At 39.1% G+C, this 15133-nt stretch overlaps 1 protein-coding gene across 2 annotated transcripts in view; it reads right to left on the bottom strand.

The window, feature by feature from the left end:
* LOC146396998 (cytochrome P450 2C14-like) overlaps positions 1 to 13842 on the bottom strand; it is a 42188-nt gene extending 28346 nt beyond the window's left edge. The window contains exons 1-4 of one of the 2 annotated variants that reach the window (XM_084995010.1): positions 13702 to 13842; positions 11253 to 11456; positions 4461 to 4623; positions 4145 to 4294 (exon numbers count right to left, since the gene is read on the bottom strand). In XM_084995010.1, coding sequence (XP_084851136.1) covers positions 4145 to 4294; positions 4461 to 4623; positions 11253 to 11285 — 346 coding nt within the window. In that variant the 5' untranslated portion in view covers positions 11286 to 11456; positions 13702 to 13842. Of the gene's footprint in view, positions 1 to 4144; positions 4295 to 4460; positions 4624 to 9528; positions 9579 to 11252; positions 11457 to 13701 lie in introns of those variants that run through there. The other variant, XM_084995011.1, reaches the window with a different exon arrangement.
* Positions 13843 to 15133: the final 1291 nt, after the last annotated feature.

Below are 15133 nucleotides of genomic sequence, written 5' to 3'. Positions count from 1 at the left end.
TGTGGGTGTGGACCTAAAGAAACAAACCGAAACAACAACAACAACAAAAAAGACATATACTTGGAAAACTATAAGACACTGATGAAAGAAACTGAAGATGACACAAACAGATGGAATGATATACTGTGTTCATGGACTGTTAAAATAACCATAAAACCAATGCAATCTACCAATTCAGTGTAATCCCTACCAAAATACCAATGGCATTTTTCACACAACGAGAACTAATAATTGTAACAATTCGTGTGGAAACACAAAAGATACCAGAAAGCCAAAACAATCTTGAGAAAGAAGGACAGAGCTGGAGGTATCATGCTCCTTGACTTCACACTGTATAATAACAAGCCACAGCAATCAAAACAGTATGGAACAGACACAAAAACAGACACATGGATCCATGGAACAGAATGGAGAGCACAGAAATAAATCCACACAACTATAGTCAATTAATCTATGACAAAGGAAGCCAGAATATACAGTACTGAAAAAACAGTCTCTTCAATAAGTGGTGCTGGGAAAACAAAACAGCTCTATGCAAAACAATAAAATTGGAACATTTCCTCAGAGTGCATTCAAACAAACTCAAAATGAATTAAAGACCTAAATATGAGGCTGCAAACCAAGACACTCCTAGAAGAAAATGTAAGTATAATACTGTTTGACAAATCACATTGACATATTTGGGGGGATCTGTTTCCTAGGCAAAGGAAACGAAAGCAAAACTAAACAAATGGGACATAAAATGGGACCTTAAAAGCTTTGCACAGCAAAGGGAGTCATCGACAAAAAGAAAAGACAACCTTCAGAACAGGAGAAAATATTCGCAAATAATGTGGACGAGAAAGGGTTACTTTCAAAAATATGTTACCTACAAAGATATATTTATTATATAGACATATAATATCCAAAATATATAAACAACTTATATAACTCAATAACAAAAAACAAACCCAATTCAATTAAAAAACAGGCAGAAGTCCTGAATAGACAGTTTTCCAAAGAAGACACGCAAATGGCTACTAGGCACATGAAAAGATTCTCAATGTTGATAATCATCAGAGAAATGCAAATCCAAACCTCAATGAGATATCACCTCACACCTGTCAAAATGGCTGTCATGAAAAGACCACAGATACCAAATGTTGGAGAGGCTGTCAAGAAAAGAGAATCCTCACACACTGTTGGTGGGAATGTACAGTGGTACAGCTACTGTGGAAAACAGGATGGAGTTTCCCCCCAAAAGGAAAAACAGTTCTATAATCCAGCGATTCCACTGCTGGGTATATACCTAAAGAAAAGGAAAACACTAATCTGAAGAGATATATGCACCCCATTTTACATAGTATCATTTACAATAGTCAAGATACGGAAGCAACACAAGTTGGGCTCAACAACAAGACTGGAACCTGAGCACTCAAGCCAAAACTTGTCCAGAAGTTACCTTTGCTTCATTTTCATGCTAAAATTCCCTCCGTAAGAAAAGGGAACCCTCCTGCACTGGTGGTGGGAATGTAAGCTCTTACAACCACTGTGGAGACCAGTATGGAGGTACCTTAGAAATCTATACATAGAACTACCATATGACCCAGTAATCCCACTCTTGGGCATATATCCAGACAAAACTTTCCTGAAAAAAGACACATGCACCCGCATGTTCATTGCAGCTCTATTCACAATGGCCAAGAGCTGGTAACAACCCAAGTGTCCATTGACAGATGGTTGGAATACTACTCAACCATAAAAAAGAATGAAATAATGCCATCTGCAGCATCATGGATGGAACCAGAGACTCTCATCCTGAGTGAAGTCAGTCAGAAAGAGAAAGACAAATACCGTATGATATCACTTTTTTCTGGAATCTAACATAAGGCACTAATGAACCTTTCCACGGAAAAGAAAATCATGGCCTTGCAGAATAGACTTGTGGTTGCCAAGGGCGAGGGGGAGGGAGTGGGGTGGTTGAGGAACTTGAGGTTAACAGACACAAGCTATTGCCTTTGGAATGGATTAGCAATGAGATCCTGCTGTGTAGCACTGGGAACCCTGTCTAGTCACTTATAATGGAGCATGATGTGTGAAAATAGAATGTGTACATGTATGTGTAACAGGGTCACCATGCTGTAGAGTAGAAACAAATTGTATTGTGGAAATAACTATTAAGAATATTAATTAATAAAACATTTTAATTAAAAAATAAAAAAGAAATAAAATCCCCTCCCTAGTCAGAACTTAAGACCCATTCACATAACACGCAATATATGATGAAGCATGTTCCCAAACTGTGCTTGTGTGAGATTTTGCCCCCTCTTTACATATAATGACAACACCTTCCTGCTGGAAGATCCATCCCCTGCCCTAATAAAACAACTAATCTTTCCTTGCTCAGGCTGCCACAGTGTTGAGAAATGACTCCCTGTGGTCTCCTTACTTGCTGCAAATAAAACCTTTGCCTTGTGCAACAACTAATCTTGGTGTCATCTCTGATTAAAAACTCACCAAAAAGTGAACTCCATCTGGTTTGGTAACAGAGTCACAGTTCAGTGGGTACCGAGTGCACCATGAAAGATGAAAAGTTCTAGAGATCTGTTATACAACAGTGTGATTATAGTTAATACTCAACACAGTAGTGTTCGCTTAAGAGTTTGTGTAGATGGCAGATCTCATGTTATATGTTTTTTACTATAAGTTTTCTGAAAGTGTTGGGAACAAATGGTAGGTCAGAGAATAAAAGAAACATGTAGAGTTTGTGGCTTCTATGCCATGCTCTTTTAAGCATTCCTGGGCTCAAAGTCTTTTTTTTAATTTTATTTTTATTTACTTATTTTTTAATCTTTTTAGGGCTGCACCTGCCGAATATGGAGGTTCCCAGGCTAGGGGTCAAATCAGAGCTGTAGCCTCTGGCCTACACCACAGCCACAGCAACACAGGATCCGAGCCACGTCTGCAAACTACACAAAGCTGACAGCAACACCGGATCCTTAACCCACTGAGTTGGGCCAGGGATCAAGCCTGTGTCCTTGTGGATGCTAGTCTGATTTGTTTCTGCCGAGCCATGATAGGAACTCCCTCAAAGTCTTAAAACAACTTTTATTTTAGATGGATGGGTAGAGGGTAATCTGGAAAGCCTTGGACACTTTTTTGTCTCTATGTGATTCACAGGTAAAATCTGATTTTCCGTCTTTCATTTCACTTAATGTAGAAGAAAGAATTTTAACCCAGTACAATTTGTAATAAGAGCTGAAAATCAGAGTCATTGCAACACTAGGTAATGGGAGGTAAATAATTACCGTACATTTGTTACAAAAATCCAAAAGGATGGGGCAAAGTTTGCAAATGGTAAAGAGAGTCAAAGTCCACTTGGAGAAAACAGGAGAAGCAAGTGTTGATAATGCTGAAATCTAGTGAAATAAAACATTTTATAACTTGGTATTTTGCAGAGTTATAATGTAGCAAATATTTATTCAAAGTTTATGTCAATATAGAGAGTAGTGCTTAACAAGAAATAACGAATGCTGATATTTTTAAATAGTGCTGCCTTTGTAGAGAAATCATAATTTATGAGAATTTCAGTAAGATATCCCTAAATGATCAAAACAGAGATGGGGTTACTCTTGACCAGAACTGTATGCCTAGCCTCATGTAAGTAACACTCTGACATGTCTGTGAGGCTGAACATGTATATACAGTCCAATGAAGTAAACCCAAGTCACTTGTTTCCTGCTCTGTAAGGATGTGATGAGGTCATTCCCACCCTGTCTGCTTAACCAGTATTCCCTGGGGAAATGTTCTGGAATAGATCATCACATTTACATTATAGGAAAAACATTGTTCTCTAACTCTTTCAGGAAATGTCTCAAACTATAATTTGTGAATCCTGGATTGAAAACACACAAAGGTCAGGGTAAAGTACGATTAAGTGACCCTTGTACCCACACGGTGCGCACTATCAGGGGTGGACACACACAAGAAGCACAGATACTCAAAAGCCCCCTTGGCTCTGCTTCACACCCTCCCTCCTCCACACGAGGGCTGACAACCACAGCCTATATGGAAGACGTGGCTGCCCCTGAAATGTTTCCAAAGACGTCACAGGAGAGAGCGCGCATCTGTTAAGGTCACAGTTACAGAGCACAGACTCACCCACCATTGGTTCTTCTCAACTCCTCCACAAGGCAGAGGGCTTCCTCTTGAACTCTGTCCTCAATGCTCCTCTTCCCCATCCCCAAGTTCTGCAGCATCATGAGGGAGAAGCGCCAGATCTGCTTCCATCTCTTTCCATTGCTGAACATGATTCCTACCGGGAGGGGAACCAAACAGGGAAGGCCTAGGCCATGAGGAGTGAGCTGACACTTGGAAGCCTCGCAGAAGGACTGAGCTCTGCTGGGAGGCTCTTCACATACCTCTCTTTCACCCACTCCAATCTTATTACCAATGCCAAACACGTGCACATGCACACTCACCAAGGCCTTTCCTAGATTTTTCATTCATTGGGTAACTGGATCTTCCAGAAAACTCCTCTCCAAGATGAATCAGGGCTTCTTTCACTCCTTCATATCCACAGAACACCACCACTGGCTTCATGCCAAAATACAGAGTGTATGCGGGGCCATAGGCTTTTGAGAGCTGGGAATGGAGATGCACGTAACAGCAAAAGAAGTCAATATCTGATCATATATTGGGCCTGATGCAGAATGTATTATCATCCTACCATTGTGTCTTCATTCTTCCACATATATCCCAAACTATTTCTGAATTTAATACATAAATATGATGATGATGATGATATCTCCCCTGTGATGTGCCAGGCAATGGTCCAGGCAATTGGTACAAACTGCCATTAATCCCCATATGAGCACCTTCAGCAAGTTCCTTTTCCCCACATAAATTAGGGGCAATTCCTTGGTCAAGGAATTTCAACTAATATCCAACATCCCATGGATACTATATAGAGGATTCAAATCTCAAACCCTTATTCAACCTCTGATCCTTGAACAACATATCAATCCTTAAAGCCTGTCTTTGAAGAAACACTGGGCTGACCACCTCAGAGTCACCTATGGAGCACTCTCCACGAGAATTCCTATGAGGAATATCACAATTATGTTTTTATTGAAGTACAGTTGACTTACAATATCGTGTTAGTTTAAGGTGTACAACAAACTGATTGAGTTATATTTAATTTCTTCAGATTCTTTTCTATTACAGGTTACCACAAGTAAGATATTGACTATATTACAATTCTTTAAACAAAAAAAAAGAAATTCAGGCAATTCTAATGCCCAGCTTAGTTTTAGATCTGATGGTATTACTAACACAGAAAGAGAGCAAGCATCATATAGGCAGGTCCTGGACATGCAGCATCCTCATGAAAGAACAATATCTTCCATCCTGCAACCTTCATGGGCTACAGATGGCAGCCTCCGACAGAATCCAAATGAATGCTGTTATCATGAATTAACACCAGGCATGATTTGCTTTTTCAGAAAAGTTCTATTTTCATGGCCATCTGAACAAAACACACAGCTTATGTAAGTTACAGAGTACATAACATCTACAAGTAAATGTCATATCACAGACTATGTCACCAACCATTTACCTCCAGCCCCAAATCACAGCAACTTGCTGTGAAACAAAGGGAAGCAATACTCCCACCTTTTCCAACTTTATCATTTGGATTCTACCATACAGACCTAAGCATCTCTCTACTCACAAAACACACTATTTTGCTTCTCCATTTATGACAATGACAGAACTAAAAATCAAGAGAAATATCAAAATCTACAGAGATAATTTGACCTATTTTAACATATAGGTAAATGGAAACATATATTATTTTTAAAATTGGCCTTAATCTATTTACCCTTTGTAAGAGGCTCAAGGAGCATTAAAAACTACTTACATTGCTTAAGTATTTGCTGATGGCCTTAACATATAACTGTAGGATATTTCCAAGAGTTGGGAGAGAAGTGAGGCCAGGTGGGAGCTTCCCTTTCGCAGAGCTCTGATTCCAGAGTGGCAGAAGAAGCAGACAGAGAAGACCAAGCACCAGGGCCACAGCCAGATCCATGATGCCCTCTCTTCCTACCTAGACCACTGTGAGCCTGAAATCTAAAGCTTTTATACCAATTGCTGTTAATTCAACTCACACCTCTCCGAGTATTAAAGACACCAATCAGTTACATCCACTTTGCACACTGTTCTGAGGCCACTCTGTCTACTGATAAAAAATAACCTGTCATTTAGCCTTGTTTTCTCTGTGGCCAATGTTGATTCTGGTTTAATCATAGTCAGGATACAAATATTCATTTTTTAAAAAGTGCTTTCACTGTGCAGCCAGGATTGAGAACCATGGAAACGAATAATTTGATGCCACAAAAGGATCATAACTGTAGATTCAAATCAACAACCAGTTGGGAATGCAGCATATTGAGGACAACCAATGTACACCATACCTTTTTTATTTTTAAACATGTTTTTCTTGTAATGCTATATGTAACACTAGGATACTTTCGCCTTGCAAATGAAAGATTTTAAACTATTTTCATGTACTGTGCTAACATTACCATCACCTATACATAAAAAAGTTAATGACATCATATTTAAGATCTTTTACAAATCAAAAAGGAGTAAGCATCATGGTTCAGGTATCCAAAGTGAAGCCAGGTGGTCATTGTGGATGTGGCTTCAGACATGTCCTGCATCACTGAGAACTTAAATTCTGACCTGTGTCAAACGTAAAGATTCCACCAGGCATTTTCAAAGCAATATATGTGAGTAGCTTCTAGTTGCAATCTTGTATTTTCAAAGTTCCCTGCCCCCTTTGCAAATACACAATCATTTCAAACCCAACCAATCCTTGCTTAACATTTACATCTTTCCACCTCTAATCCTAATTCTTGTGGGGGTGGGGGGAAGTGCTTACAAAACACTAACTTATGATCTTACGATTCTGGAGGTCAGGAGTCTTTTCTTTCCCTTTCTTGGCCTCACCTATGGCATATGGACATTTCTGGGCCAGGCATCGAATCCAAGCCACAGCTGTGGCGACACTGGATCCTTGATCTGCTCTGCCACAGTGGGAACTACTAGAGGTCAGAAGTTTTAAATCAAGGTGTCAACCAGAATGCATTTCTCCTGGGGGCTCTAGGGGATAATCCTTTTCCTTGTCTTATCCAGTTTCTAGAGGCCACCCGAATTCCTTCGTTCATGACCTCTTCCTCCACCTTCATGGACAGCAGCACAGCCTCTTCCAATGTCTGATCCTGTTGACTTTCTCTTACAAGGACACTTGTGATTCCAATGGGCCTACCAGACAACCCAGGGTGGTTTTCTATTCTCAAGATCCTTAAGTTTTTTAAACTATCATACAATTTTGAATGGTTGCTTTCCATTTAGGTATTAGGAAAATCTCCAATCCTAATTACTGACAAAAATGTATGTACCCTTGCAGTTGTTGCCTTTACAAAGGCCCCCATTTTGTAGTCCAGAAGAACACAAGTGCTTCTTGGATATATACTCCTGGGCTGCTGTCCTAACAAATCTCAAATAAACACCTGTTGAGTTCAACCGGCTCTCCATTCTTGGAATTTGTGGTTAAGAGTAACACAATTCAAACATCTTGAGTGATCAAAGACATATAAAGTTGTTATCTAAATAAACTGACATGAATTTACCTTGAAAGCTCCTCTATCCCCACCAAAACAAACATTGAAAGGTAGAGATTTTGATTTTGTGTTTTTCAGATGAGGAAAGGGAGATGCTGGGTGAACAGGAGAGCTGACCAGTGTCACACGGCTCGTAAACACCACAACTCAGATTTACAAGGACATCTTCCGATGCCCACTGTGATACACTCCCTTACGCCACAAAATATACACTGCCTCAAAAACAATTTTAGAAAAACAAAACCAAACACTCCAAAATGTTACTCTGCGTATAACCCAAATGCCTGTTCTCAAAACAACAGGCTTCCCAATAAAGAGAAATCCCTGGACTTAAAGGAAAAAGAAGTCAAGATTCTCAAGGGAAGAAATCAAAAATAGGGATTCTCCCTTCTCCATCACCAAAGAACAAAAACTTGCTCACATATGAGGGAAGAGGAAATCACAAAAATTTAATGAGCAGGGCTTGAGAAGCTATGACTCGAGTCTCCCTTTGGCCTACAGACACAATTGCTTCTGTTGCCTTTTGGAGTCTGTCTTTGTCAGAAATCATGGAACACAGTACTCACAGTGTTAAGCAAAATTTTAGAAAATGGGGACCTGATTGAGATGAAAAGCTATTTATTGGGAGCTCGTTAGGATGCCTAGCACTCATTTAGTTCTCTCACTAGATCATCTGGAATCTCTCTCATGCCAACAATGGCACAAAGCCAGCCTGAGAAATATTTTATGTGTTAAACGGAACTCTTCACAAAGGTAAATGTACTGAAGAAAACAGAGCAGAGAGACCTGAAAACAGGAGACTAAAGGTAACAGGTGACCATGTTATAGGCTTGATCCTAGGCTGGATTTTGATTTGCAAAGAAAAAAAAGCTATGAAGGTTATGCCGGGAAAATTGGGGAATTTCATATAGGTTGTACACTAGATATGCTATTCTATCAATGATAACTCCTGAGAATAAGTGCTGTTGCGCTCTGTATACAAAATTATTGTTTTTGAGATATCCATGCTGAAGTAGGCAGGTGCTGATGACTAGATAGACAGACTGATCATGGGATATTAATGGAAGAAATATTCACATACTGAGGTATGGGGAAGTCATTCTGGCTTCTGTATCAATTTAAGCTGAATTTTACATGAACTAAAACAGCTTCTTTGTGGCCCATCATACATACACAGCACATCGGTTTATTCATTAAATAAAAAGGTACACTGGCCAGAAATAAAGAATGTCCATGTTAAAAAGAAGGATTAATCGTAAACAAATGCCTCCCTTCCTGGGGTGCTAATGCCAGGTGCCAAAGCCATACTGACTCGCTGTGTACGTGCTGATCTGTTTTTTTTGAAACCTTGAAGAATTGTATCCCTGACTTGATGGTCTTTGTTCTGACAAGGTATAAAACATATGGAAAACCCAGCTTCTTCCAGTTCCTCAGAGTTTTCTGAGAGGCTGTGCCCTGGGCCACAGCCCTCAGTTTGGTTCAAATAAAACACCCCGCTATTCATATTTTAGACTGTTTACTGATTATTTCCATCAACATGGCAAAATAGATACATACATACAAATTCATATCTTATATATAGATGAGCATGTTTTTAGGCTTAAAATATTTAGTGCAAAATTGGTGAAAACTTTCATCCCTGAGATTTACCATTTAAAAGATCTATGACTCTATTTTTAGAATTGAACCCTTGTATATTTTTATACAAGTAAGATATGAAAGCCTTCCTGTAAGATACAAAAATGATACAAAAATCAATACATTTTCATCAAATGTTGTTTGTTCAATTGGATATGACACAATCAAGTGGTCACAGGTAGAAGAAGACAATATAAATACACCCACATTAGGGACCATTTCTCACCTCATTTTATGTTGCCAGCACTGCTTTGATGCTGAGAAAATTCTGAGGAAGAACAAATATAGACCAAAAATCTCTTATGACTGGGAACAGAGAAGTCCTGAACAAAATGTCGCAAGTCAGGCGTTCCCATCGTGGTTCAGCGAGAAGGAATCTGGCTAGCATCCATGAGGATGCAGGTTTGATCCCTGGCCTCACTCAGTGGGTTAAAAATCTGGCATTACTGTCAGCTATGGTGTAAATCGCAGAGGCAGCTCAGATCCCACATTGCTGTGGCCGTGACTTAGGGTGGCGGCTATAGCTCCAGTTAGACTCCTAGCCTGGGAACCTCCATATGCCACAAGTGTGGCCTTAAAAAGACAAAAACAGAAAACAAACAAAAAAATGTAGCAAATCAATGTGTGTGTATATTTGTTATATGTGTACTTTGTGGGGAAAGTGAGGCAAATATCTATAATCATTTCAGTAGATGGATTTATCAAATGCTACTTACATGTTCATGATAAAAACAATCATTAAAATGAGAGGGCAAGATTCCTTAATCTGAATTTTAAAATCCAACAAACTTTATATAAAAATCATTCTCAATAATGAGATGTTAACTTCCACTGTCCTGCTGATCAGAAACAAATCAAGGATAAAACATAGATATTAACCCAGGTAGCCATGAAGACAAAGTACAGAGAAACTGCGATTAATCTAGAGATAAGCTTTTAGCAATAATCTTAAATTTAGTAAGGTTGCTACATATAAGGTCACCAAAATGATAAAAATGAATTCTATTTTCAAAAGTTCACATGTGACTCAGCAGGTTAAGGATCCAGCATGGTTGCTGCTGTGGCTCAGGCTGCTGCTGTGGCATGGGCTCAGTTCCTGGCCCAGGAAGTTCTGCTTGCTGTGGATGCAGCCAAAAAATTATACTTTCATATTCCAGATGAAAGAATGGAACAGGCATTTAAAAAAAATCTATAAAGACATGGAGTTCTCACTGTGGCACAGCAGAAACGAATCCGACTAGGAACCATGAGGTGGCAGCTTCGATCCCTGGCCTTGCTCAGTGGGTTAAGGATCCGGCGTTTCCATGAGCTGTGGTGTAGATTGCAGATGCAGCTTGGATCTGGCATTGCTGTGGCTGTGGTGTAGGCTGGTGGCTACAGCTGTGATTAGACCCCTAGCCTGGGAACCTCCACATGCCATGGGTACGGCCCAAAAAAGACAAAAAGACAAAAAACAATCTATGAAGACAACAATAAACCTAGGGACAACTAAGTGAAAGATATGCAAGCCAATGCACCTTAAAAAAAACCCCATAATTGAGAAAATTAAAGAAAGGCCTTCAAAATTGGGAGGATATATCATATTCATTAATTGAGTGATTCAACACGTCATGAAGTTAACGTCTTTTCAAACTGATCTAAAGCCACCCTGATAAAAATCTCAGCAAGTTTTGGAAAACTGACAAACTGATAGATTGATCTGGAGATGCAAACTGTTAAGATTAGCCAAACAATATAAAAGAACCAGAACACATTTGGAAATCTTGTACTGCTAGTTGTCAAAATCTGTTATAAAGCTCCATAGACTATACTAGAAGAAACACAGTCTGTCAACCCCCATACATATGATATTTGTGCTTTTCTCACATTGTGTTCACAGTGTATTACACCCATACTGTTTAAAGGAGAACTTCAGACCACTGAGGTCAGTATAAGGGAAATCAATCCTACCTTGGGAATGAGGTAAGCTTCTGAATTTAACATCACAAGTCACTGCATGGGGCAGGTTGGTGGGGGCCAGGTCATATATCTCTGGATCTCGTGCCCCATAGCATCCACATGATGTGGCTCCTGTCCTGGATGTGGGGGCTCTGGTGCCTGCCAATCACACAGTCCCTCTCTTTCTGGATCTTATCTAATAAGAGACAAGTCAGACTGACGGGAAAAGAGAAAAAAGGCATATCACATGTGCATCTCAATTTAGGATTACATGAGACATTATGAAGGTGTCTTAACATCATTATAAACATCTATTTTTTGCCCAGAAATGCATCTAGACATACAGAGATAATTGATCTATCTATAATGTAGATACCTGTAAGTTTACTACAAACTAGGCATAGGATACAGCTACAGAGACCTCTATGTTAGCATCCATGAAAAAACAATAAAAAAATGATGAAATGTTTCACAATATAAATAGAACATAAACACAAGAAGCTAAAGTTTTTGGAGAGAGGAAACCAGAAATCTAATTAATTTTGTATCAAAGTCATATAGGGATTGAAAAGTTATATTCATTTCACTGTATTTGTGCATTGTGTGTGTGCAATCTGCAACGCCATTCTCTTCATCCTTCAATTGCCAAATGCTATCACTGTCAACATTCTAGCAGTTTCCTCTGAAATTCATGATCTATTCTAAATATTAACTCTGTTCCTACTTCTGACTTATAGGTTTTTATCCAATATCTAATGTCCTGGAATGAGAGTTGAGAATTTACATCGCCATCCTCACCTCATAAAAAATATACTCACACATGCACACACACAAACCCCTTCACCCATTTCCCCAATTATATTTACAAGAAAAGTTTTGGCTCTTAGAATATACAGGAAAACCGTATGGAGGGTCTTCAAAAAACTAAAAATAGAACTACCATATAATCCAGCCACCCCATTCCTGGTCATCTATCCAGAGAAAACCATAATTTGAAACATGCACCCAAAGTTCACTGTACCATCATTTACAACAGCCAAGACATGGAACCGACCTCAATGTCCATGCACAGAGGAATGTATAAAGAAGCTCTGGTACATATGTACAGTGGAATATGACTCATCCATAAAAAGAATGGAAATAATGCCATTTGCAATAACATAGATAGACCTAGAAATCATCATACTAAGTGAAGTTAGTCAGACAGAGAAAGACAAACATCATATGATATCACTTATATAGGGAATCAAAAAGAGGGCACAAATGAACCTATCTGCAGAACAGAAACAGACTCACAGACATTGAAAAAAAACATATGGCTACCAAAAGAGAAAGGTGGAGGGGATGGACCAGGAGTTTGGCATGGCATATGAACACTGAGGTATGTGAACTGACTGGCCAGTGGGGACCTGCTGTATAGCACAGAGAACTCAATGCAATAGTCTGTGATAATCTATGTGGGAAAAGAATGTGAAGGAGAATGGATGTGTGTACCTGTAGAACTGAATCACTTTATTGTACAGCAGAAATGACCACATTATAAATCAACTACACTTCAATAAAACTTTTTTTTTGTGTGTGTCTTTTTGCCATTTTTTGGGCCACTCCCGCGGCATATGGAGGTTCCCAGGCTAGGGGTCTAATCAGAGCTGTAGCCGCTGGCCTATGCCAGAGCCACAGCAACGCAGGATCCGAGCCGCATCTGCAACCTACACCACAGCTCATGGAAACGCCGGATCGTTAATCCACTGAGCAAGGGCAGGGATCGAACCTGCAACCTTATGGTTCCTAGTCGGATTCGTTACCCACTGCGCCATGACGGGAACTCCTCAATACAACTTTTAAAAAGGAAAAGAAGGTTAACTTCTAACAAAAAGTTCTTTGTAAAAGCTAAAACTATTAATTCCTCCTCCCCATCAAAAATTGTTACTTTGGCACTAACCACTTTTCTGGACTAATAAAATTCCTTTATATGTAAATCTTAAGACAATTTCTTGTGAATCAAACCTTTTAAAGCACTTACAATGTTTTAAAAATTATCTCAGGCAGTCTCACTAAATTTCCAGGATTTTCACTTATGCTTCAATAAAGGGAGTTTCCATTTTCCCTACCCTGGCTCTGGAACACTAAGTTTTCAGAATGAGGAGCATTAAAATGGCCTTTCCATAAGAAAACTAATATTCAGGCCAACTCATGCTACGTCCCTGCTATAAATAACCTCCCAGGAAATCCAGAGGCTGCTTTGTTGATTTTGCTACTGTCCACAGGGTCTTCACTCCTCTCAGTCATCCTTCCATATTATGTGAAAATGCCCCAATACTATTCCCGTATTCAATTGGAAAAAATTAAGCTATTCAAACAGAGATTTAAATAATTCTCTAGGAGAAACAAGGTGGAAAGAACTTGTAACCTCTTTCCAACATCTCCTCTGAAATCACCCTGCCCACCATGGTGGTCCTACCTATGACGTCCAGGTGCTTCAGCAGGAGGAGTCGTCCATATCTCAGAGTGGTTCTCATCACCTTGGTCCCAGTTCCAAACAAGTCAGATACAGTGTTATCAGGTTTTCAAATGCATATTCTGATTGTTGATTGGGCTTCTCCTGGGAATGATTTGGTTATAAAATATTACAAAGCATACAAAAAAGCAGGTAAGCATGGGGCCCTTAACAGCTAATACATAAGTCGACAAAAATCATTTCTCAGGAAGCCCAGACACTGGAATTACTAGATGAAAAACTTTGAGATATATGACTTAAATACGCTGAGGAGCTGAAGAAAACCCTGGAAAAGAACTGAAGCAAAACAGGGAGGGTATATGAACAAGAGAGAAGTACCTCATTGTGTACAAAGGATCCAAAATAGGATAAAAGCTCATTTCTCTATAGAAACTGTGGAGGCCAGAAATCAGTGGAAAGGTACATGTAAAGTCCTGGATGTAAAAATGTCAACCAAGAACTCTGTACCTGGCATAACTACCCTCCCATAAAGTAAGAGATATCAAGACATTCCCCAAATAAAATCTGAGGGGTTCTTGGCTAATAGAGCAGACTTACAAGAAATGTTAAAGGGAATCTTCTTCCTGGTGAAAACCAAAAGGGACTAGATGATAATGCAAAGCCAGACTGACAAAGATTTTTGTTAAAAATAACTATACGTAAGTAAATACTAAAGCTAATATTGTTCTATTCTAGTATAAAAGCCTCTTTTAATTTTCTATACCATTTATAAGAAAAATGCCAAAAAACAACCATTAGAAATACATGTTTCTAGGAGTTCTCATTGTGGCTTGGGGGTTAAGAGCCTGACTGGTATCCAAGAGGATGTGGATTTGATCCCTGGCCTCATTCAGTGGGTTAAGGATCTGGCATGGCCATTAGTTGAAGATGTGGCTCGGATCTTGCATTGCTGTGGCTGTGGCCAGGAGCTGTGACTCCAATTCGACCCCTAGCCTGGGAACCTCCATAATGCCACAGGTGGCCCTAAATAAGTAAATAAATACATGTTCCTAGGCACAAAACATATAAAGATGTAATTTGTGACACCAAGAAAATTTAGAGTAATGAAGTTGGATGGGAGCAGAGCTAACGTATGCAGTTTGAAGCTACTGTGGAATCAATTCATACTGGACTGTAATATATTTAGGATGTGAAACAATAATCTCCATTATTGGCACTAAAAATTAACTTAAAAATAAGTAAAAATTTGAAGAAGGAATTAAAAGGATTCCCCCTAAAAAAAGATCAAATAAAAATTAGGTCTATACTTGAGGAATTAAGAAAAAATCATAAAATGCATTATAGGAAAAAAATAACAGCAGATATAAATCCTTCAATATAAGTTATCACTTTACTTGACTGAAATTCACAACTTAAAACAGATCATGTAATAACT

This window comes from Sus scrofa, chromosome 14 (assembly GCF_054392235.1).
Source record: "Sus scrofa isolate SSC_HxYL_T2T_F1_AM1 chromosome 14, Sscrofa_HxYL_maternal_Yorkshire_Landrace_v2.0, whole genome shotgun sequence".
Lineage (NCBI taxonomy): Eukaryota > Metazoa > Chordata > Mammalia > Artiodactyla > Suidae > Sus > Sus scrofa.
The sequence above is the reverse complement of the archived record's forward strand: the minus strand, read 5'-3'. Positions and strand labels throughout refer to the sequence as shown.